The 24070-nt window shown below is 43.6% G+C and overlaps 1 protein-coding gene across 1 annotated transcript in view; it reads right to left on the bottom strand.

Annotated features, from left to right (window-relative positions):
- LOC139665527 (semaphorin-3D) overlaps positions 1 to 24070 on the bottom strand; it is a 79070-nt gene that overhangs the window by 26794 nt on the left and 28206 nt on the right. Inside the window, exons 2-3 of the mRNA XM_071544576.1 lie at positions 14758 to 14912; positions 1972 to 2034 (exon numbers count right to left, since the gene is read on the bottom strand). Coding sequence (XP_071400677.1) covers positions 1972 to 2034; positions 14758 to 14912 — 218 coding nt within the window. The remainder of the gene's footprint in view (positions 1 to 1971; positions 2035 to 14757; positions 14913 to 24070) is intronic.

Below are 24070 nucleotides of genomic sequence, written 5' to 3'. Positions count from 1 at the left end.
TATCTTTAATGACGACCTCATGCTGCAGTGTAAATATAAACTCCAACCAATAAAGCCATCACAGATTTTGGAACAATCCCGCCCCTCCACTCCTCCCATCAAATCAAACTGCCTTCTTCTCTCTGACTCATATTCCATTGGTTTAGACTTTTGAATGATCCCTCACTGTCATGTTCTTGTAATGTGTTATTAGTTACATTTTAAAATTAGAATGTTACTTGTATTTTTCTTTCATGTTGTTTCACTTTTGTTAGCACAAATATAAACAAGTACAGATCCTGTCCAGGCCAACGGCGCGTGTGTTGAATTCCACTAGCTGCGGCCACACTGATCCGTCGGAAAACAGACAGAATTATTGACGGATTGATTTCTGTCCATTGGGCTGTTTTGGAAGGTCAACGTGGTGAAGAGGCAGAAATACAGCAGCCTAGCTTCGCTCATAACGGTGCTACTTCACTGAAAAAAGAAGAATAAGACTATACAGTATAAATTAAACAAGAAACTGATCTGGAAAGCCTCCAGTCATCCCAACGTTGTACCAGGCTTTCTCCGTTTTATCTTTGTTTTGGTTGAATTGTTGTGTCTGTGATCGCCGCTACTTTTTCCAAAACAAACCTAGGAACGCCTCTGATTGGCCAACAGATGATGACAAATCCATCTGTCCAGAAAAAGTTTAACTGGCTGACAGAGACGTTCGCATCATCACCAGACAGCTCTTATTGAAAATGAATTGAAATGAAAGGAGACAGACAGACACAACGGATCAGTGTTACCGTGGCTAACGTAGCGTAAATACCACGGGTAATGACATTACCTGCTGTTAAAGTTTGTCGGGCAGCAGAAGATGTGGATGTCTGTAAATCGGCAGGTAAAGCGGCGGACATTGGGGCTCACTGTGTCAGACTGAATGTGGCATTTAGCCCATAGGTGAGAGGCCAACTCTTAGTCAAAGACGCCCTCTAGAGGCCATCTCATGAAGCGACATTTAAGGAAGCGACAGGTGTGTGACTGACTGCCTGACCTGAATTTGGACCCTGATGCCCTCGGCTGTGCCGTGGGAAAAAAGTAGAAAAAAAGTGAAAATCCCACTGTATCTCGTTAAGATAACATGCTGCTAATTGAAAAAAAAGCAATCTAAGTCTGCTTGATCTAAATTAGGTTGGTTTTCTGTTTTAAAAAAGAAGCAATAGTCTTCCATTGCATTTTAAAACAATGATCGACAACACACTTGAGCGGCACAAGCCATATCGCTGCAGCATGTTTCTCAAGTAGGTAACACGAAAGTACTCTAACAAGTTACTTTTGTTTCATTGTAACATAACTTGTTACTTTTTAAAGTATGTAACAAAGTAACTTTCTCCGACACTGGTAGAAACATGGTCCGTGGTCGTGTTGGTAACCAGTGGGTGGGCTTCTGGTTTGGCACACGATCACATCCTCTGTTTCTGTATCTATTAAACTATGTGTTAGTATTCTATTGGTTGTTTCCACTGTCTCTTATTCTGTTGGTCAAATCGACCAATGTGTCTTATGTATAAATATATAGGCTTTCAGACATATTGTTTCATAAACTCTGATGAAGGCAATGAGCTGAAACATGTTGGTTTTGCTAATAAACGTTTGTTCCCAGTACTGCAAATGTAGCTGGAATCTATTCTTTTCCAATAACAGGTCTGCTCCCAGGTAGGAATGTAACTGAAGGAGTGTGAAGCAGGGCTGAAAAAGAGCTTACCTGCCCAGTAAATCTTCCCAGGGTAAATAAAGGTTAAGAATAAAAAAAAAAAAAAAGAAAAAAGAAAATTGTAATTGCCAATATCACTATTGCTGTGGGGAAGAACTTGCTGTTTGACCTCAATAGAAAAATTGTAGAAAGCGCAGTGTATAAGAATGTAAGAAAAGACATTTGTTGGTTCATATTTGCTTATGTTATTCATATCTAAATTAGATTTTTCCAATGTGAAAGACACTCACCTCCAGGCTTTTCCCTGCCAGCCTGCAGTGCTCCACATGTTCTCTAGCAGCTGGCCAGTAGATCTGATGGAGAGAGGAAAACACATGTACAGTACAGACAGTCTGATCATCATTTCCAAGGCTTATTAGATTAGATCTGTTCTATTAACCCACAGATTCACAACTGTGGGGTTTTCATAGTGGGACCCACTCTGAAAAAAAAATTCCATCTTAACAAGTCATTTAGTCTATGATTGATTGCTAAAATTATAACTTTCTTAAAATAAGTTAAAAAATCTGCCGATGGGGTTTGATAATTTCACTTGTTTCCAGTGCAAATCAGTTTGTTTAAAGAATTTTGTAGGATAAAGTGTAATTTTCTTGAGTGCAGTGATCTGCCTTATTCTGACTTGTTTCAAGATATTGATGTAAGATTTTGAAAAAATAGATCTGAAGGCTGAATATAAGACTAAATGACTACTACTTGGGAACTACTGGGGAGAAATAAAATTGTTTCTGCTGGTGTATTTGATCTTGGAGTCAGTGATCACTGTCCGATGGCTTGTATCAGGAGCACACGCTTAAAGAGATCGCAATCCCAAATTATTGTTAAGCATCACTTAAAAAAATTGATCTCTATCATAGTGATATTCTTTCACCTGAAATTCCGGACATTGAGCTGGCTTTGGACTATTTCATCAAGACCTTCCTTTCAGTCATAGACAAGCATGCACCCTTTAACAAGCACTGACTTGTTAACTGAAAGAAACAAAACTTGCGAGAAACTCTGGAAGTGTTTCCCACTGGATTGCTTTCACTCTACTCAGAAACAGATGCACATTCATGGTGAGGAAAGCCAAATCATAGTATTTTCTGGATTTAATCTCTAGCTCTTACTCAACTCCGGCAAATTTCTGGAAGGCTGTAAATTCAAATAAAAATAACTTTTCCTCAGTTCCTACTCAGGTAAAGGTTAATGACTGTTTATTGTCTGACCATAAAGAGATTAGTTTAGCTTTTAATCAACATTTTATAGCAGCTGGTCACCTTTTTGAGGATGGGGGATTAGATCCCTCTCCTACTGATGCCAGTTTACTCTCTGTTTCTCGCAGCCCTCTGTTTACCCTAGATCCTGTTTCTTCACATGTAGTCAACGATGCTCTACTTGCCATCGATCCCAGGAAGTGTACTGGAGAGGACTTGGATCCCTTTTTTCTTAAGCTCTCGCGCAAATTATCTAACTTATATTATCAACCTTTCTATTTCCTCCGGCATAGTTCCCAGAGTTTGGAAAATGGATCATGTAATTCCCCTACATAAGGGAGGTGACAAGAGCAATCTTAACAACTACAGACCAATATCTAAACTGCCTTGCCGGCAAAGGTCCTTGAATTTTTAGTTAATGATCAAATGAAGGTATTTTTGTCCAGAGCTTCCATCTTGAGCCCATTTCAGTCTGGTTTTAGAGCGGGGCACAGTACTGTAACTGCTGTTACTATGGTCCTAAATGACATTGTGTCAGCTTTGGATAAAAAAAAGCACTGTGCTGCACTTTTTGCTGACTGATCCAAAGCATTTGATACCGTAGACCACTGTCTGCTCTTGCAGAGGCTGCGTAACATTGGATTTGATATCAATGCATGTGATTGATTCAGGAACTACCTATCAGAGAGACAACAATCTGTTAAATTAGGATGCTTCCATTCTGAGTTATATCAGTAACAAAAGGTGTTCCACAGGGTTAAATTTTAGGTCCAGTTCTTTTCACTGTTTATATCAACAATATTGTTTCATCTTTGACAAACTGTCATGCCCATCTGTACGTGGATGACACAGTGCTGTTTTGTGTCGCTGACACTGTACATCTAGAAGTCGAGAACTTACAGCGCTCCTTTCACGTTCTGCAAGGTGCTCTTAAAGACCTAAGACTTGTACTGAATATTGATAAAACAATGTTCATGCTATTTTCAAGAGCCAGAGCTATAGACTATTTAGACTATATAGACTATTTTTTATTATTTATTTATGATTGAGAGAGTCACAGAATATAAATATCTCGGCATCTGGATTGATGAAAAACTCACTTTCAAATTTCACATAGATAATCTTGTGTGCCGACTCAGGCAAAAGGTTATTTCTACAGAAATAATTTTTTTTTTCTCACATTCTGTAGAAAAAGAGTTGTTGAGGCTGTTTTCATGTCAGTCTTGGACTACGGTGATGTGATGTCTGTCTATCACTCTTCCTTGAGATTTATTACTGGTGATGATGCTTATGGTACACATCATTGTATTTTATATTTATTTTATAGGATTGGGTGGTCTTCTCTTCAAGAGAGACGTGATACTCACTGGTATCTTTTTATCTATAAAGCCCTTATTGGAAAACTACCATATTACCTTTCAGAATTACTTTGTTACTCAGATGGGCTCTATCAGACCCGCTCTACTAACCGGCTCTTGCTTCATGTTCCACGAGCCAGGTCTGAACTTGGAAAGACTGCTTTTAATTTTAGTGCACCTGATTCCTGGTACAAAATACAGCACCCCCTCAAAATCAATACACTCATACCTTTTGGACATTTTAGAAACTTGATCTTAAACCTCTCAACCACTACTTGCAATTGTTTCACCTAACTGTGTATTTGTTTTACATTTTATATTATTTTAATCAATTTGGGCATCATGTAACCTAAAGGTCACAGGTTCAACCCCTAACAATTATCTTATTTTAATTATCTTATTCTATCTATCTTCCCTAATCGGTACATTTTCCCTAATCGGTACATTTTAATGGCTTTTTATTAGTTAATTGTGGTATTGCCTTTTCTCTGTTGGTTTATCTCCTTGTTGTTTTCTTTTTCTTTGTTTATGTAATTTGACTCGAAATCATTGTAAATGAGGGTCTCCCTCAATGATTCTCTCGAGTATAAATAAAGGTCGAATGAATGGATGAATGAATGAACCTCTGCTGATATTTACTAGTCATATTATGCTTCAGTAAAGCAGAAATATGACACGTAGACACACACGATGTATTTGCCACAGTCAGAAGCACCTACTGTCTGTTCTACTGCAGGTTTGTCCAACCCCCCAGAAGTCATAGGCTCCTATTGTTTTTTAAAATCCATTAAAAACTGCTCAGAGACATAACGCTGCATAGATGAATGTAATCCATCATTTTAAGTAAGTAAGTGTAAATGAGTAAAAAATTATTAGGTGTGAATGGGGCTACATAGCTAAAGCTTTTTGCACACTGTGCAATTGTGACCATCTTTTGCGTTCACTTTATGTCAGACGATTGGAGAGAAGTAAAATCGTGATTATCAGCCTGTCAGAGTGTAGGCTACATATTGGGGCCGTTCCACGGATTGGCTGTCCTTGACCTTGTCCCACTGAGTGAACAAAGACTGCTAACCATCTTTGAAGACAAAAGATTTTTCCCAGATGTGAAAAATTTGTCTGTGACAGAGTTAAGATGGACAAAATGGCACAGCCTGCAAACACCTTAAGCCTGTTCATGTGAATATGCAGCTATCAGATGTTTTTGTGGTTTTGAAATGAATCCAGCTCCAGCATCTCCTAATACCATAGGTGGCATTTTTTCTGACACATCTTCCCCCCAAGCATTATAGCTAACCAATGCTTATTGGCCAAGTGGTCTCAAATAAAAAAATCAACATGAAAGTGTTGTTTGTGACGGTATTGCAGCTCCTGTAGCAACGGGCCAATCTGAGAGTGGTTTTCCTTCTGCTGCACCCGCTCTGATTCTGCCTTGTCACTGCCACCAGTGTGCAGTAATGGAAAAAGTTAAATAGACCCCATTAAATGTAATAATTAGCTGCGTGATAACAGATATAATAACAACAGAATAAATAATACATATAGAATACATGTATACATGTAATAATATATGTATATATACTTTTGAAACACTTATCAATATATTAAATTGCATTATCTTATATTGTATTATATTATATTATATTGTATTATATTATATTATATTATATTATATTATATTATATTATATTATGTTTGGAATAAAGTTGAATGCTGTATTATCACTTTTTAAAGATGTCTCATTGATCCATCATAGGGCACTAGGTTGTAAATTAAGCAAATTAATGAATTATATGACTGAATATATAAAATAATAAATAACCAACAAAGTAATATGTAGATTTAATTTTTTATTATTTATTTATTTTGAAAAGGAAAACAGATGGAGCTAGATGTGGTTCTATGATGTTATTCTCCACTGTAGGTGTTATCATCCAGATGCCAGATGTGCAGTCTTTAATTTCTCTGGCTATGGGTTTCATCGCTGATCTTCCTGTGCGATGCAGGTCTTTGTTTTCTCCCTCTGTCTGGGAGCTTGAACAGTGACTTAGTGGTCTTACTGTTCAGGGTCAGGGATGCAGCACAGAAATTTCCTGTAAAATCTGCTGACACCCTTCTTCTTCTTTGCCTTTTTGGATTAATTGCTGAAGGCCGAAGCATTGTCATCGTCCTGTGCGATGCAGGTTTTCTCCCTCTGGTTGGGAGCTTGAACATGGACATTCCAAGCGAAGTCCGCAGCAAAGTACACTTCCTCATGGTCGTCTTCAGTGTCAGGTGACCAGGTCAGAGATTTCCAGAGGGCTCTGAAAAATCCCTTTATACCCTTCTTCTTTTTTGCCCTCTTGCCATGGGCTTCATCGCAGGAGTCTGAAGCATCATCTTCCTCCTGTTCGATGCAAGGCTTGTTTTTCCCCCTCTTGCTTTTCCAGAGTCCTCCAGAAAATCTTCTGCTACCTTTCTCTTTCTTCGCCCTCTTGCTGTGGGCTTTCCGGAGTTCTCCAGGAAAACTTCTGCTACCCTTCTCTTGTTCAACGGCCTTGCTGCCCAGGCAGTTTGTGGCCAAGTTGCTTGGATGAAGGCCAGGGGTTTCAGACACACTGCAGTCCACAGTGGCATCTGCCGCCTCATCATTTGGAGCCAAGTTGTCCAAAGCCATAACTGACTCAGCTCTTTCAATGACAGCCCTGATTTTACTTGCCAACTCAACGAGTTCCTTATCCATAATGTTGTCATTAATGACAGAGGTCTGGGTGGCACCGGAGGCCTCTGTGGTATCGGACACCTGGGTGGGACCAGAGGCCTGGGTGGTACCAGAGACCTGGGTGATACCAGAGGCCTGGGTGATATCGGAGACCTGGGTGGTACCGGAGGCCTGGGTAGGACCAGAGACCTGGGTGGTAGCGGAGGCCTGGGTGGTACTGGAGGCCTCGGTGGTAGCGGAGGCCTGGGTGATACCCGATGCCTGGGTGGTAGTGGAGGCCTCGGTGTTAGCGGTGGCCTGGGCAGTACTGGAGGCCTCGGTGTTAGCGGAGGCCTGGGTGTTACCGGAGACCTGGGTGATACCCGATGCCTGGGTGGTAGTGGAGGCCTCGGTGGTAGCAGAGGCCTCTGAGGTACCAGAGACCTGGGTGGTACTCAAGACCAAGGCCTGGGTGGTAATGGCAGCCTCGGTGGTAGCGGAGGCCTGGGTAGGACCAGAGACCTGGGTGGTACCGGAGGCCTGGGTGGTACCGGACACCTGGGTGGGACCGGAGGCCTGGGCGGTACTGGAGGCCTCGTTGTTAACAGAGGCCTGGATAGGACCGGAGACCTGGGTAGGACCGGAGACCTGGGTGGTACCGGAGACCTGGGTGGGACCAGAGGCCTCGGTGGTAGTGGAGGCCTCGGTGGTAGCAGAGGCTTGGGTAGGACCGGAGACCTGGGTGGTACCGGAGGCCTGGGTGGTACCGGACACCTGGGTGGGACCGGAGGCCTGGGCGGTACTGGAGGCCTCGTTGTTAACAGAGGCCTGGGTAGGACCGGAGACCTGGGTAGGACCGGAGACCTGGGTGGTACCGGAGACCTGGGTGGGACCAGAGGCCTCGGTGGTAGTGGAGGCCTCGGTGGTAGCAGAGGCTTGGGTAGGACCGGAGACCTCGGTGGTACCGGAGGCCTGGGTGGTACTGGACACCTGTGTGGGACTGGAGGCCTGGGAGGTACTGGAGGCCTCGATGTTAGCAGAGGCCTGGGTATGACCGGAGACCTGGGTGGTACCCGAGGCCTGAGTGGTAGTAGAGGCCTGGGTAGGACCGGAGACCTGGGTGGTACCGGAGGCCTGAGTGGTAGCAGAGGCCTGGGTGGTACCGGAGACCTGGGTGGTACTGGAGGCCTGGGTTATATCAGAGACCTTGGTGGTACTGGAGGCCTGTGGGATACAGGAGGTCTCTGAGGTATGGGAGACCTGGGTGGTACCCGAGGCCTGGGTGGTAGTGGATTCCTCGATGGTAGCAGAGGCTTGGGTAGGACCGGAGACCTGGGTGGTACCGGAGGCCTGGGTGGTACCGGACACCTGTGTGGGACCGGAGGCCTGGGAGGTACTGGAGGCCTCGATGTTAGCAGAGGCCTGGGTAGGACCGGAGACCTGGGTGGTACCGGAGGCCTGAGTGGTAGCAGAGGCCTGGGTGGTACCGGAGACCTGGGTGGTACTGGAGGCCTGGGTTATATCAGAGACCTTTGTGGTACTGGAGGCCTGTGGGGTACAGGAGGTCTCTGAGGTATGGGAGACCTGGGTGGTACTCAAGACCTGGGTGGTACCCGAGGCCTGGGTGGTAGTGGATTCCTCGGTGGTAGCAGAGGCTTGGATAGGACCGGAGACCTGGGTGGTACCGGAGGCCTGGGTCGTAGTGGATACCTCGGTGGTAGCAGAGGCTTGGGTAGGACCGGAGACCTGGGTGGTACCGGAGGCCTGGGTGGTAGTGGATTCCTCGGTGGTAGCAGAGCCTTGGGTAGGACCGGAGACCTGGGTGGTTCCGGAGGCCTGGGTGGTACCGGACACCTGTGTGGGACCGGAGACCTGGGAGGTACTGGAGGCCTCGGTGTTAATGGAGGCCTGGGTATGACCGGAGACCTGGGTGGGACCAGAGGCCTCGGTGTTAGCGGAGGCCTGGGCGGTACTGGAGTCCTGGGTGGTACCCGATGCCTGGGTGGTAGTGGAGGCCTCGGTGGTAGCAGAGGCTTGGGTAGGACCGGAGACCTGGGTGGTACCGGAGGCCTGGGTGGTACTGGACACCTGTGTGGGACTGGAGGCCTGGGAGGTACTGGAGGCCTCGATGTTAGCAGAGGCCTGGGTATGACCGGAGACCTGGGTGGTACCGGAGGCCTGAGTGGTAGTAGAGGCCTGGGTAGGACCGGAGACCTGGGTGGTACTGGAGGCCTGAGTGGTAGCAGAGGCCTGGGTGGTACCGGAGACCTGGGTGGTACTGGAGGCCTGGGTTATATCAGAGACCTTTGTGGTACTGGAGGCCTGTGGGGTACAGGAGGTCTCTGAGGTATGGGAGACCTGGGTGGTACTCAAGACCTGGGTGGTACCCGAGGCCTGGGTGGTAGTGGATTCCTCGGTGGTAGCAGAGGCTTGGATAGGACCAGAGACCTGGGTGGTACCGGAGGCCTGGATGGTACCGGACACCTGGGTGGGACCGGAGGCCTGGGCGGTACTGGAGGCCTCGTTGTTAACAGAGGCCTGGGTAGGACCGGAGACCTGGGTAGGACCGGAGACCTGGGTGGTACCGGAGACCTGGGTGGGACCAGAGGCCTCGGTGGTAGTGGAGGCCTCGGTGGTAGCAGAGGCTTGGGTAGGACCGGAGACCTGGGTGGTACCGGAGGCCTGGGTGGTACTGGACACCTGTGTGGGACTGGAGGCCTGGGAGGTACTGGAGGCCTCGATGTTAGCAGAGGCCTGGGTATTACCGGAGACCTGGGTGGTACCGGAGGCCTGAGTGGTAGTAGAGGCCTGGGTAGGACCGGAGACCTGGGTGGTACCGGAGGCCTGAGTGGTAGCAGAGGCCTGGGTGGTACCGGAGACCTGGGTGGTACTGGAGGCCTGGGTTATATCAGAGACCTTGGTGGTACTGGAGGCCTGTGGGATACAGGAGGTCTCTGAGGTATGGGAGACCTGGGTGGTACCCGAGGCCTGGGTGGTAGTGGATTCCTCGATGGTAGCAGAGGCTTGGGTAGGACCGGAGACCTGGGTGGTACCGGAGGCCTGGGTGGTACCGGACACCTGTGTGGGACCGGAGGCCTGGGAGGTACTGGAGGCCTCGATGTTAGCAGAGGCCTGGGTAGGACCGGAGACCTGGGTGGTACCGGAGGCCTGTGTGGGACCGGAGGCCTGGGAGGTACTGGAGGCCTCGATGTTAGCAGAGGCCTGGGTAGGACCGGAGACCTGGGTGGTACCGGAGGCCTGAGTGGTAGCAGAGGCCTGGGTGGTACCGGAGACTTGGGTGGTACTGGAGGCCTGGGTTATATCAGAGACCTTTGTGGTACTGGAGGCCTGTGGGGTACAGGAGGTCTCTAAGGTATGGGAGACCTGGGTGGTACTCAAGACCTGGGTGGTACCCGAGGCCTGGGTGGTAGTGGATTCCTCGGTGGTAGCAGAGGCTTGGATAGGACCGGAGACCTGGGGGGTACCGGAGGCTTGGGTCGTAGTGGATTCCTCGGTGGTAGCAGAGGCTTGGGTAGGACCGGAGACCTGGGTGGTACCGGAGGCCTGGGTGGTAGTGGATTCCTCGGTGGTAGCAGAGGCTTGGGTAGGACCGGAGACCTGGGTGGTACCGGAGGCCTGGGTGGTACCGGACACCTGTGTGGGACCGGAGGCCTGGGAGGTACTGGAGGCCTCGGTGTTAATGGAGGCCTCGGTGTTAACGGAGGCCTGGGTGGTACCAGAGACCTGGGTGGGACCGGAGGCCTGAGTGGTACTGGAGGCCTGGGTGGTACCGGAGACCTGGGTGGGACCGGAGGCCTGGATGGTACTGGAGGCCTGGGTGGTACACAGGGCCTGGGTCGTACACGGGACCTGGGTGGTACCGGAGGCCTTTGGGGTACGTAGGGCCTGGGTGGTACGCGAGACCTGGGTGGTACCGGAGGCCTGGGTGGTACGCGGGGCCTGGGCGGTACGCGGGGCCTGGGTGGTACCAGAGGCCTTTGGGGTACGCGGGGCCTGGGTGGTACGCAGGGCCTGGGCGGTACGCGGGACCTGGGTGGTACCGGAGGCCTGGGTGGTACGCGGGGCCTGGGCGGTACACGGGGCCTGAGCGGTACCAGAGGCCTTTGGGGTACGCGGGGCCTGGGTGGTACGCAGGGCCTGGGCGGTACGCGGGACCTGGGTGGTACCGGAGGCCTTTGGGGTACGCTGGGCCTGGGGGGCACGGGAGGCCCGGGATGTACGGGATTGCTGGGGACCACCGGAAGGTACAATGAACAATCTATTCCAAAGTTCCAATCCGGAGTTGGCTGGATTAGCATACTCCAGCATATCCCTTACTGTCATGTATTCTGTGGACAACAGCCAGAGTGCATTCTCCACGTTGAGATGCAACGTGGCCTCCCTTTGGTTGTCTGTGAAGGACAGGTCTGGATTTGTGACCTTGACCTTATTAATCAGCTTGATCAGCTGACTCCAGATCACCCTGCGTTCTTCTCGGCAGCTGTACTGGTTGTCATCCTCCTGTGAGAGGGCCCCCTTGAGGACCCTCCTGACGGAGTCCTTGCTCAGTATAAGTGTCTGGAAGAAGAGAAGAGTAATGGTTAATTATCATTTCATTTAATCCCCGTGTGTCACAGATGTATCTATAGAATAGAAAACTTAAATCTCCTCATTGAGGCAGGTTTTGCATCTTAAACAACAGTTACAGCAGACAGCACTTATTTCAACATTCAGCATATATTCATATCACATGGTAAAAGTGGAATCACCTTTTACGATAAAAAAACATACTGTGCAGTACTAATAATATTAATACAAATACTAATACAATAACACAGTTTCAGAGTTTCAGTGCTTTGTTGTCAACAACCCTCACATAGCAAGACAAAATACATACTATACAGCATGTATAATACAATATGTACATATCCGGATAAAGTGCATACTGAGAAGTGCACACCTCATAATGCAGCAGCATATTTAACTAGAAAAGCATTTCCTGAAGAAAATGCATGTGATTGCTGTAAGCCGACGTGGTGACCATTTTGAAATTTAAATGGAGTTTCTACTGTATACAGTGGCTGAGTTATAAATACCATGGCAGCAGATGGAAGGCCATAGACATGCATGTATTTTATGACTCATAAACTATAAGTGCTATCATTATGAGCTTATGAACGGTTGATCAGTATGCCGTAGTGAGCATTTTGAAATTTGAATGGAATTTCTACTGTATACAGAGGCTGAGTTATAAATACAATGGATGTCTATGGAATTTGTTTTAATAATTAATAACTCAAAAAGTATGAGGAGTATCATTAATAACAGTCATAGCACACATCTACAAAGAATTCCACACAGTTTGACATATGGGCCGTCTTTGTCGCATTAAAACTGTAGGAGGAGATACATGACAAAGACGTTTTAAAAAAAACTCTAAATCTGCAATAACTCATTAAATATGCAAATATATGCAAATTTTTGTACACATCTACAAAGAATTCCGCACGTTTTGATATATGAACGGTATGTGTAGCATGAACGTTTTTTGAGGTACAGGTGAGCAAAAAATGAATGGAAAAATAATAATAATGAGAAGAAGAAGAAGAAGAAGAAGAAGAAGAAGAAGAAGTATGCAAGAGAACTGTGATTGCTTACAGCAATGCATAACACTTGGATAACACTTCCACTGTTGTGGAATATGAGTGAATAGAATCCAAGCATCTTTAAACAAGCTATACTGGACATTTTGGCCTCAACAACCACTTTGCCAGAAAGAATACAATCATTAAAGATATGTTTCATTAAAATATTGATGTGATCTGTTGATACATATTATTGAATTAGTTAAATGTCATTCATTAGTACCTTCTGTCACATCGGCGTTACCGCTAGGTGGCGCTTGGGGGTAAGACTACATTATATCTACTCAAGTTCTGTGTTAACAACGCTGTGACTGACGTGCATCATGGGACATGTAGTACAGTTAAACCTGAGAATCAAGGTGGCTTAAAGATTGGATAACCAATACTGGGCCAACACGTACTTAAAATGGGTACCAAGCATGCACTTGTACATTAAATCACCCTGAACAGTCTGGGTTACTTTGGACAGATAATTATACTAATTTCTATTTTCCATTCCATTTTCTCCAATTCAATTCATGTATTAGCTAGAGAACAAGTGCACTTCCCCACATTTCTCCACATTTCTAATATTTGACATAGATTATATTTCCTAATATTAATGTGAGAAAGTTAAAGTCTTTACTTACGGTCATCAACGTCCAATTGCTTGTAGGTTGTGTAGAAAAAGTCCTGAGGTTTCCATTTCCCCTGTGTTGAGGTTCACTGAAAGGTTCAGAAAAGCATTGTGGCTGTCTGAAGCCTCAACACTGCTATTTATTGGCAAATCCATGGAATGTTCATTACCTGTGCCATTGTGACCTCACTCATAAGAATCACCTCTGGTGTCTGCCTATGCAGTTGAGCAGCTGTGTATTCCTGGTCATAGCAGCTCATTGTGAGGTCATTCTATGCTTAATTAATTGCACACATAACAAAAAATAGGAACAGTGATAATTGCAAGTAGGCTAACTATTTACATAATATAGCTAATGTCCATTTGAATCTTTGTGTCATCCCCTGGCAAAGAGCATGTTACTACACAGGCAAACCACTACACAACCTCTGAAATTCTATGCTTGGTTTGGGCTATTGCACACACAAAAAAGAAGTGCAAACAGGCAGTAATAATTGCAAACAAGTTTACATAGGGTGTAAACATAACTATGGCAACGTAGGAAGCAGGGACATGCAGAGAGTTCTTATGCTAGTGCTCAAATGAAAAAAGGGGAATCTACAGTGTCAAACAGTCTGTGAAATAATCTCTGTGTTTTAGGAGTGCAGCAATGCGGTGTTGTTATATCCCTTTACTCATCTGTTATATTTGCTTCCATTTTTTGTCTTTCTGTCTCACTGTCCTCTTCTTTCTGCCCCTCATCTCTCTGCATTTCTGTCTGCCTGTGCTAAATATTAAATAAACATCTTCTCACATGTGAGAAGGACAGAGAAAGGGGCAATGCACCGTGCAAACGCTCTCATTTGTGTTTTGCATTTCCTCAAATAGTTTTGCTCGTATCTCTACAATTTATTAACTATTTGGAAAATGTCTAAAATAAAATAATACATTTATGCAGGTGCCCAAGCACCCAAAAAAGTAGATATAATAGTTGATTGAAGTTATGTACATGAGACCAACCACAGCTCTTTCCCATCTCAGTTGGAGACCTACACAACTACCAAACTACATCAGTTTTACTGTATGACAGTATTGGAATTTTTGTTTCCATTACTTTTCATTTTGTGTATATTGTAGTTACTGTGTGCCAAAAATTCCTGACAAAAACAAAGCTGAAACCTTTCTGAGGAGATGACATTCTGTTTTTGTGGAAAATAAAAGCTAAGCTATTTATAATACCAAAAGAAAAAATAAAACTAGTGCACAAAATCATTTGCTACTTCAAAGATTGAGATAAAATACTGCATGTAACGCTGCCTGTTTGGCAGAAATCTATTGCTGCTGTTTCAGTAGAATCATTTGTTTTGGAGACGTGCATGTGCAGTGTTTTGGTGGTTTTGGTGCATTTTGGACATTAACTGTTGTGCCAAGCTGCATGTTGCTCCAGCGAGTTGCATGAAGAGTTTTGAAAAAGTGATCTCACTATGCTTGTAACTAATTGTAAAAAACTGTAAATGACAGCAGGAGTATGTTGTAATATCTCACCATTCGCGTCGGCAGCTCCAAGCTGTCGGACCTCAGCAGGTAGATGTGGTCTTTCCCTCCGACCAACAGCCAGCCTTGATCCTCGTCCAATAGCAGGGCCTGGTAGCCCCCGCTAACCCCACCCTCCCAAAATACACCCGAACTGTTCTTCAGGTCTGAGAGAGAGAGAGAGAGAGAGAGAGAGAGAGAGAGAGAGAGAAGATTTTAGTTTACTTTCATTCAAATATTCAAGTTCAAATTATTCAAAGCCAGTGTTATGATTACTTTTTTCAGTAACAAGTAGTGTAAGGGATTACAATTTCACATTACTGTACAGTACAGTTACTAATCCCAGTAATTTAGCAAAACGCTTTCCACAGCAAAAACACACAACATCCAGTTTATCAAAGCAGTTCATCAGTCAGGCCATTCGCCTCTCGTCTCCCTGGGGAGTCGGTGCTAAAGCAGGCAGAAAACGACCTGAACAAGCAGAGCAAATTAACCTTGAAGCTCCACCCAAACCCTACTGACCGGCTGCCAGCCTGTCTGGACTGGAATTCTGTCGATCCAGCCTGCCTGAGCTGTAAATTGTAAGCGGAGCAAAGATAGAAAATGCCTGGTTTTATCCCACAAATGCAATATGTCCAAATTGAAAAACTACTTGGTAATATGTAAGAATGATTTAATCTTCAAAGGTCTGAGATTGGTTAATCACTTCAGTGTTCCATAATGGGCTGTAGTTTTATAGCCAATCATTTCTGCCATGTCTAACACCCTGCAAGGAAGTTAGGCAAGGCAAGGCAAGGCAGCTTTATTTGTATAGCACATTTCATACACTGGGGCAATTCAAAGTGCTTTACAGAGTGATAAAAATACAGTAAAGGTAAAAGATTTACAATTAAAAAGTGCAAAAGTACAGACAAGAGATACAAAACATAAAAGACTTCAAAAGTAAACTACTGCAGTTCAAATCAAATGAGATAGAAAGATGAAAGAACACAACAAATACTCCCACTTTTAGATGCACATTGTGAGTGAACCCATATGTTTTTCTGTAATTTTCTTTTCCCCTGTCCTTCCTGATTCTACTCTTGATCTGATATTTACGTCAGATCTCACTGCCTAAGGCAGACGAGAATCACAGATTCTCCTCTTGGTCAAAAACCTCACCATCCAGAGATGGATGAGAATCATACAGGGTAAAGCTCTGTCCCCCCACATATAGTGTTCACTCATGCGCAAGTAAGCATTACCTGGACAAGACGAATGAAAATTCGTACTTGCCCGTGTCAGCTCTGTTGGGATCCTGAACAGAAAGAGTTAAAATGAAAAGATAAGTTTTTAGCCACTACAGGGTAGAGTAGGCAATGTAAAATAAGAAAGTTTTTAGCTTTGACTTAAAAGTGGTCAGTCGGGGCTTGTCTAATATCATCTGGGAGGTTATTCCAGGTCTGTGTTGTATGATAACGCATGAAAACGCTGCTTCACCGTGTTTTGTTCTAACTCTTGGGACAGCCAGTAGGCCAGCCCCAGATGTCCTAAGGGTCCTAGAAGGTTCATATGGCACAAGCATATCAGAGATGTATTTGGGCCCAGAGCCACAGAGTGATTTGTAGACAAGCAGCAAGATTTTGAAATCAATTCTCTGAGTGACTGGTAGCCAGTGTAAGGATTTTAGAACTGGTGTAATGTGGTTGTATTTCTTAGTTTTTGTCAGGACCCTGGCAGCGGCGTTCTGAATACGTTGGAGTTGCCGAAGAGCTTTTTTTGAAAGCCATGTGAACAGACCATTGCAGTAGTCCAATCTACTGGAAATAAAGGCGTGGGTAAGCCTTTCTAGGTCTTGTTTGGACATTAGTCCTCTGACTCTTGCAATATTCTTTAGATGGTAGTAAGCTGATGAAGTTACCGATTTGATGTGGCTATTGAAATTTAAATCTGAGTCCAGGATAACGCCAAGATTTCTGGCTTGACTCTTAGTTATGAGGGACAGGGAGTCAAGGTGAGAGCAGACATTCTGTCTTTCTTTCTGTGCTCCAAAGACAATTATCTCGGTCTTATCTCTGTTTAGTTGGAAGTTATGCACCTTTTGGTGATATGCCACGCCCAACACCATGCCCCCTTTTGGCCAATTGACATGGAAAGTCAATCAGTTCTTCCTTGGCCCATAACCAACCTTCATACCAAGTTTTGTACAAATCCGTTCCCAACATTTTGAGATATCCTGCCAACAGACGGACGGACAGACAAACACACAGACACAGATGAAAACCTTATCTCCTTGGTGGAGGTAATTAACCTTAAAATACTATCAGTCCTGTGCCTGCAACCCCTGCCAGCAAGCAGTGGTGGAAAAAGTACTCAAATCCTTTACTTAAGTAAAAGCAGCAATACCATAATGCAAAAATACTTAAGTAAAAGTAAAAGGTCTGCTTTCAATAATGTAATGTCATTCTTTCAGAGTGTTAAGTTGTTGATGCATTAACCTGTAAGAAGTATTTTAAAGTTGTCGGTCTAACTGCTCCATATAGCCTACTGTTGGGGAGTTTAAACTCTAACAATGCATCATATTTTCGACCTTATCGTCTGTTTTGCATGTAAAACCTTATTCTGCAAAGTAACTAGTAACTCCAGCTGTCAGATAAATGTAGTGGAGGAAAACTAGAAAGTCTCACAAAATGGAAATACTCAAGTGCTAGTACCTCAAAATTGTACTTGAGTAAATGTACTTTGTTACTTTCCACCTTCAAGCTATGGGTTGGCACAGAAAAATAGGTCACAAGACTGTTTCTAGTGGGTCCCCGCATGCCAAGAGCTCTATTATGCTTTTAATGAGCCTGAGTCCCAGGACAGCAATAAATTTACTGAATTTGGGCTCAGTGTAGATAAATCTTAAGAACCCCTGCTGTGAATGCTTACTTGAATAATAAAAGCAAATTAAGCTTGAAATTCTACAAGTCTCTGTACCCGCCCTGTAAGTCTGATGAGCCGCCTGCCTGCTCTGCAAATAATCACCTGAACAAGCGAAGGAAATTAACCATGAAACTGTGTAAGCCTCTCTGCATGCGAACCTGGCCTGCCTGTATGAGAAGAGTGGACCGCACACTGAGAGGCTGATCTTGGCTCAAGTCTCAAGTCGAGTCTCAAGTCTAAACAGCAAGTCAAGGCAAGTCGAGTGCAGTATCAATTTAATATCTTAAAGAAAACAAAATATCTAGGACTTCTCAATTCAATATGGTTTTAATAGGATGAAAACCTGGTAAGAGCATCATGAGTTTGATTTCTATAATCAGTTTCAACTTCAATAAATTCAATCATTCCATACAAATTCAGAAAACAGAATTTAAATTCAGTCGTCTGCTGGAACAAATCTCATCACTTTCGATCTGAGTCATTTACACAAACACAAGATCTCAAGTTAAGACTTTAGAAACCTTTTCAAGTCAAAGTCAAGTCCCAAGACACCAGAACCCAAGTCAAGTCAAGTCTTAAGTCATGTGGCTCGAGTCCCTGCGTCTGACTGAAATACAGTTAAAAAGAAACAGACCATTGTTTTGACAGTCTCACTGCCTTCATCAGGATTAATACGTAGACCAGAGTTTCTGCTTGCTAAGCAGCCTTGGAAAACACATCAAATAAAGATCTGAACAAGAAAAGAAAATCAATCGTGAAACTCTATAGCCTTTAATCACACTTACAGTCTCAAACAGCTTTACAGCAGAGTCCACTTTATAAAACAATAAATGAAAACGATAAATGAAAATGAGACACCACAAGCTTAGACCCTCAGTGAGAATGAAGAAAAACTCCCACGAAAACGTCATTAGGGGAAAAAATGTAAGAAACTTTGAACTTGAACCCCTGAAACCTGACACAGTTCTTATACCTGCAAGCCGTTTTATAGCCCTAAATCATGTAGTTTATCTGCAATATCAGTTTATCTGAAAGAAAAAAGAAATGTTCCCAACTTTCTCATGTGTGATTGTTTCTTAACTGATTGCAGCTCAGGCTGACGACTCTGGTAAAGATTTTTCAAATAGTTTATCTGAAAATAAAATTGTTCCAAATATTTCTACAATTCATTCTTTTCATCTCCTGAGTGTAGGCACACACCTGCACCTACAGCGCACGCCCATACACACACACATACACACACACACACACACACACACACACACCTGGTTTTCCTGATGGTTTTCACACATGGAACAGTATTTTGATCCAGACAGATCTAAGGTAAAGCACACACATTCTCTCCCTCTCTCTCTTTCTAACTCTCTCTCTCTCTCTCTCACTCTCTCTCTCTCTCTCTCTCTCACACATGCACACACACACACACACACAAACACACAGTGCTAAGTTAGGGTTCAGCTCTTCTTCCTTCCTGAAATCAGATCTGAAGGCGCATGGCAGATCTCTTCATGGTCCTTTTATGAGATCTTCACAGATCATCACTCATAGCGAACATCTACTCTCACTCACACACACACACACACACACACACACGCACACCCACACGCGCACACACACACACACACACGCACACACATTCTTCTTCGGTCACATTTTCTTAAAAGAAGTCAATATTTTGAGTTCAAATTGTAAAACATTATGTAAAAAAGCTTATTTTCTTATTGCACAACTGTAGAATTTTATGAATACACCTAAAACTAAGGTAAAAAAAAAAAATCCTAGCTTTGTAAAAACATTGGTACTGGGAATCATTTTATTTCTTTCCGAGACAAAATGATGTAACCGTGTTTAGTGAGAGGCGGCGAACAGATCCCGGATCTACGCGTCAGCGCTGATATACGATATTGACCTGAGCCTCAGAGTCGGACAGAGCTGCAGCCGATAAAACAAAGCCACATTTTGATAGAGCTGCTCCTCTTGGCTCTGCCTCACCGAGTCCTACACATCCTATACATCAAGAGAACGAACGACGGGAAATACGCCGCGTGATGGAGGAGAGCGGAGCGGGAGATATCTCACAGTGCGCTCCCTGAGGGGGCTGCGCTGGAAAATATGACATGAAATAGCGAAGAGGGGAGAAAACCAAATGCTTTGCGTCACACAGAGCCATTGTTCTGTGTCAAATTTGTCTTCTCTTTCCCCGCAGTTCTCCATTCCTTTTCCTGATAACTTGTATAGCCTCCCCCATTTTTTATGTCACTGGTGCCATTAAAAAATGTGGAACTGTAGAAAAAACATTGAGAAATTGTAAAAACACGTAGCTGTCCATAAGAGAAACAGCCATTTGCAATGTTTAGGGACTTGAGTGTTAGAGGATACTGCAGGATTTTGCAGGACAAAATGCATGTTAAAGTATTGGATGTGCAAGTCCTTATGTATGGAGGACCAGAACTGTCATTTTAAGAAATAAATGAATGAATAAATAAATAACTAAATGCAATAGCAAAAAAAAGGAATAAATAAATCAATAAATGACTGAAACAATAATTGTATGAATAAATAAATAAATGCATTAACATATAAAGGAATAAATCAATCAATAAATTAATGAATTAACAAGTGGTAAAATAAATGTGGGAATATTTATATAAATGGGTAAGTTAATAAATATTTGCAAAAATGAATAAATCAATGAATAAATACCATATTTTATTTGTTTATTTATTCATTCATCCATCATCCATTCATTCATTCATTCATTCGTCCATTCATTCGTTCATTCATTCATTTGTCCATTCATTCGTTCATTCATTTATTCACTCATTCATTCATCCATTCATCCGTTCATTCACTCATTCATTCATTCATTCATTCATCCATTCATCCGTTCATTCATTCATTCACTCATTCATTCATTCGTTCATTCACTCATTCATTCATTCATTCATTCATTCACTCATTCATTCATTCACTCATTCATTCATTCATTCATTCAGTTATTTCTTGGGGCATTCGATTTCCATTTCCATTTCCTCAGTTTACTAATGAGCAAGACAGCATGTGACATCAAGGCAAGTGCAATCGATCACTGCACCCTTACATGGATCATCCAATAGTGGACTCTCTCCCGCTAAGACTCCCAAGTTGTTGCACTGTAGCTGTAGGAATGGCTGCGTTCAGACAAGCAACAGCAAGCAATGTGACACGTCCGCCACCATTGTTTGATAGTTGCAACCATTGCCACAGCCTGTTGGGTGGGTTCTGGTTCATGACCAAGCAAGCTATCTGTAATGCTAGTTCGATTACTAATGCCTAATCACACATTACCATGCCCTCTGACTCCCCTCATTAGCATATGCTTGAGGAAATGGAAATCAAATGTGCAGCAATAAATAAATAAATACATGAATAAATAAATAAATAAAAATGTGAGCTATTTATTTGTTTATTGCTTTTTTATTATTATTATTATTCATTCATTTATTGATTTATTTATTCCTGTATTTGTTATTGCATTTGTTTATCCATTCATTCATTCATTAATTCCTTATTACTTGACTTGTTATTGCAGTCATTCATTCATTCATTTATTTATTACTTTACTTGTTATTGCATTTATTCATTCATTCATTGATTTCTTAAAATGACAGTTCTGGTCCTCCATACTTATGTGCTTTCAGCTCTCTATCAGTCAATGTCTGAGTTCTTTCTCTTGGCCAGATGAGAATTATTTGATTGGGAAAGGCTTCAGTGAGTCTGGAGGCAATTCAGTTAAGTGGCTAAACGTTGCTTTTCCTTTCAATCAAGGCTGAAGCTGATCTTGATTGCTTCTGATTGGTCAGCGGTGATCTGTATTGCTGCTGATTGGTCAACGACAAGAGGTCACGACCTTTTCTCTTCTTGATTCAGTTACAGCTTTTAGTTCTGCAGCCGTTTCGTGTATGTATGTGTGTATGTGTGTGTGTGTGTGTGTGTGTGTGTGTGTATGTGTGTGTGTGTGAGGTCAGGCTTAGCAGAGGTGAGAGGTCAGCAGCTCAACAGGATGTGATTACAGGTCAGTGAGTCATAGAGAGCGACTCCATAGGGGAGAATGGCACATTAATATGGTCGGTTGGTTTCTGCCCACCCAGGTCGCACTCACTGTAATGTGAATAGGCTTGCACTTACCACTAAAGGGAAAATCCACCCTAAAACACTTTAACAGTTTAAAAAACAACTATTGTGTGCACCTTCCATTCCTGGGTCCATTTTGATGTTAAATCCAATTTTGGTGATTTTGTTGTTTTGTTTTGTTTTGATTTGAATTTAAAAGTTCCATGGTGCTCCATGAGGGGTGAGAGTGAAAAAGAAAGAGAGCCTGAGTCTATGTGAGAAGAGTGTGTGCATGTGAGTGTGTGTGTGTGTGTGTGTGATTGATTGCTCCTACTGATGAAGGCTGAATGGCTGTAATCAAGGAGGTGATTAAAACTGTATTTGCTCAATCAAAATGGACTGTGTGTGTGTGTGTGTGTGTGTGTGTGTGTGTGGGCATTATCGAATTAGCCTGTGTCTTTTCTAGAATGAGAGCAAGTGAAGTCTAGGTAGGTTGTCCTTTGTGATGAAGGGCGATAGAAATAAACCTGACTTGTTAAATCCACAGAGGACACATGGGCCCTCCAGACACCTACAGCTAACTTGTTAACAAAGCTTCCAGTCTCTCTTTGTGCCTGCTAGCATTAGAAACTCATTCTACCATTCTTTCTTTGTGGTCTATAATGTGCTGATGGCACAGACATGTAAACATGTCAGAGGTGCCAGGGTGAGTACAGTTCTCAAATTTGCGCCCGGGGCTTTTCATTAGTGAGCTGCTAACTGTGAGTTTGTTTTTGTGACTGCTGACTCCGCGACATTCAAACTATCAATGGAGGATTTGTGTGGAGTTAAGACCGCTACTCATTTAAATTTGCCTTAATTCAGTCGGATTTCTTACTTCTGTTAATCACAATCAGGTCTTGTTCTAAACTAATCAGCGGGATAATTTCCACCAACTGTTTCTCTGAGAACTGAAACTGAACTGTGCGTGAAAACAGGCCACTGTGTGTATGTACGTGTGTGTGTGTGTGTGTGTGTATCCATGAGGCATATGAGCGTGCATCTGTGCGCCCCTGTGTGTGTGCAACTTAAGAGAGAGCGCTTAAGATAATGACAAACATTTGTCAAAGATCTCAGGCAGAACAAAGGCACGGAGAGAGTTGGGTGCGTGCCGAACACCTGTACAGCACACTTGCATGTGTGTGTGTTCCTGTGTGTGTGTGTGTGTGTATGTGTGAGAGAGAGAGAGAGACAGAGACAGCTTGAGTGTGTGTGAGAGAATGTGAGAAAGAGAGTGTGAGAGAGACCAACGGAGACAGCTTAATTTTTAATGTATGTGGGAGAGTGTGTGAGTGTGAAAGAGCGAGAGTATGAGTCCAGTTACTGTATGTGTGTGTGTGTGTGTGTGTGTGTGTGATTGATTGCTCCCGGTGATGAAGGCTGAATGCCTGCAATCAAGGAAGTGATTAAAACTGGTTTTGCCTCATCAAAATGGTCTGTGTGTGTGTGTGTGTGTGTGTGTGTGTGTGCATTTTGTGTAGGTATTGTGGAATAAGTGTTGCTCTTTTCTAGAAGAAGAATAAGTGTCAAAGTGACTTCTATTTACATTCATGTGTTTATTTTAGACTAACACATGGTTTGGTCCTTTTCAGGGGAAACTTTATGGAACTATGAAATAATACATTTGCATTGCATATTGGGAAATAAACACTCAATTTGTGCCACAAAGTTTTTTTTGACTACTGGAAACTGGCACCAGGCCTTCCAGAAGAGGATGGTGTTTTCGCCTCCCTGTCCCCAGCAGTCCATCTTCCACCCCTCTACTGTATTGGTTGTTTCATGTTTTGTTGCTGCAGTGGTTTGCGTGGGGTCGGCATTTTCTTCCACTGCTGTCCGCATGGCGCCAACATGCTTCAGGCTGTGTACTCGGTTGTTTTCTGATCAAAAACTGCTTTGTTTTTCTCGCCCAGAACGCACTGGAAAGAATCCCCTGGTCATCAGCTCCCACAAATCACCTACGGTGGCCTACAGGGGACAGCAGTCACATTCACAAGTGACTATTTGACAACTCAGTGAAAAATGTGTCAACAATGTTAAATACAACACAATACAAAACTCCTAATTATCAAGGGCATTTTCTGCCCCCTCATTTTTAAATTGATGAGCATTTTTTGAACTTTCAACTGTCATTTTTGCCTCATTTTAAGACCCTGGTTAACAGCAAAGCATATCACACATAAAATTAACATACATGTGTGTTGTTGCTATCTAGACAAACTGCTGTGTTCGCCTGAGAAACCTTGACCATACATCCGACTCCAAGTGTGTGTGTGTATGTGTGTGCCTGTGT

This window comes from Centroberyx affinis, unplaced genomic scaffold (assembly GCF_046629955.1).
Source record: "Centroberyx affinis isolate AG114_WGS23_722 - 3 ecotype Tasmania unplaced genomic scaffold, CSIRO-AGI_Caff_v1 ptg004603l_1, whole genome shotgun sequence".
Lineage (NCBI taxonomy): Eukaryota > Metazoa > Chordata > Actinopteri > Beryciformes > Berycidae > Centroberyx > Centroberyx affinis.
The sequence above is the reverse complement of the archived record's forward strand: the minus strand, read 5'-3'. Positions and strand labels throughout refer to the sequence as shown.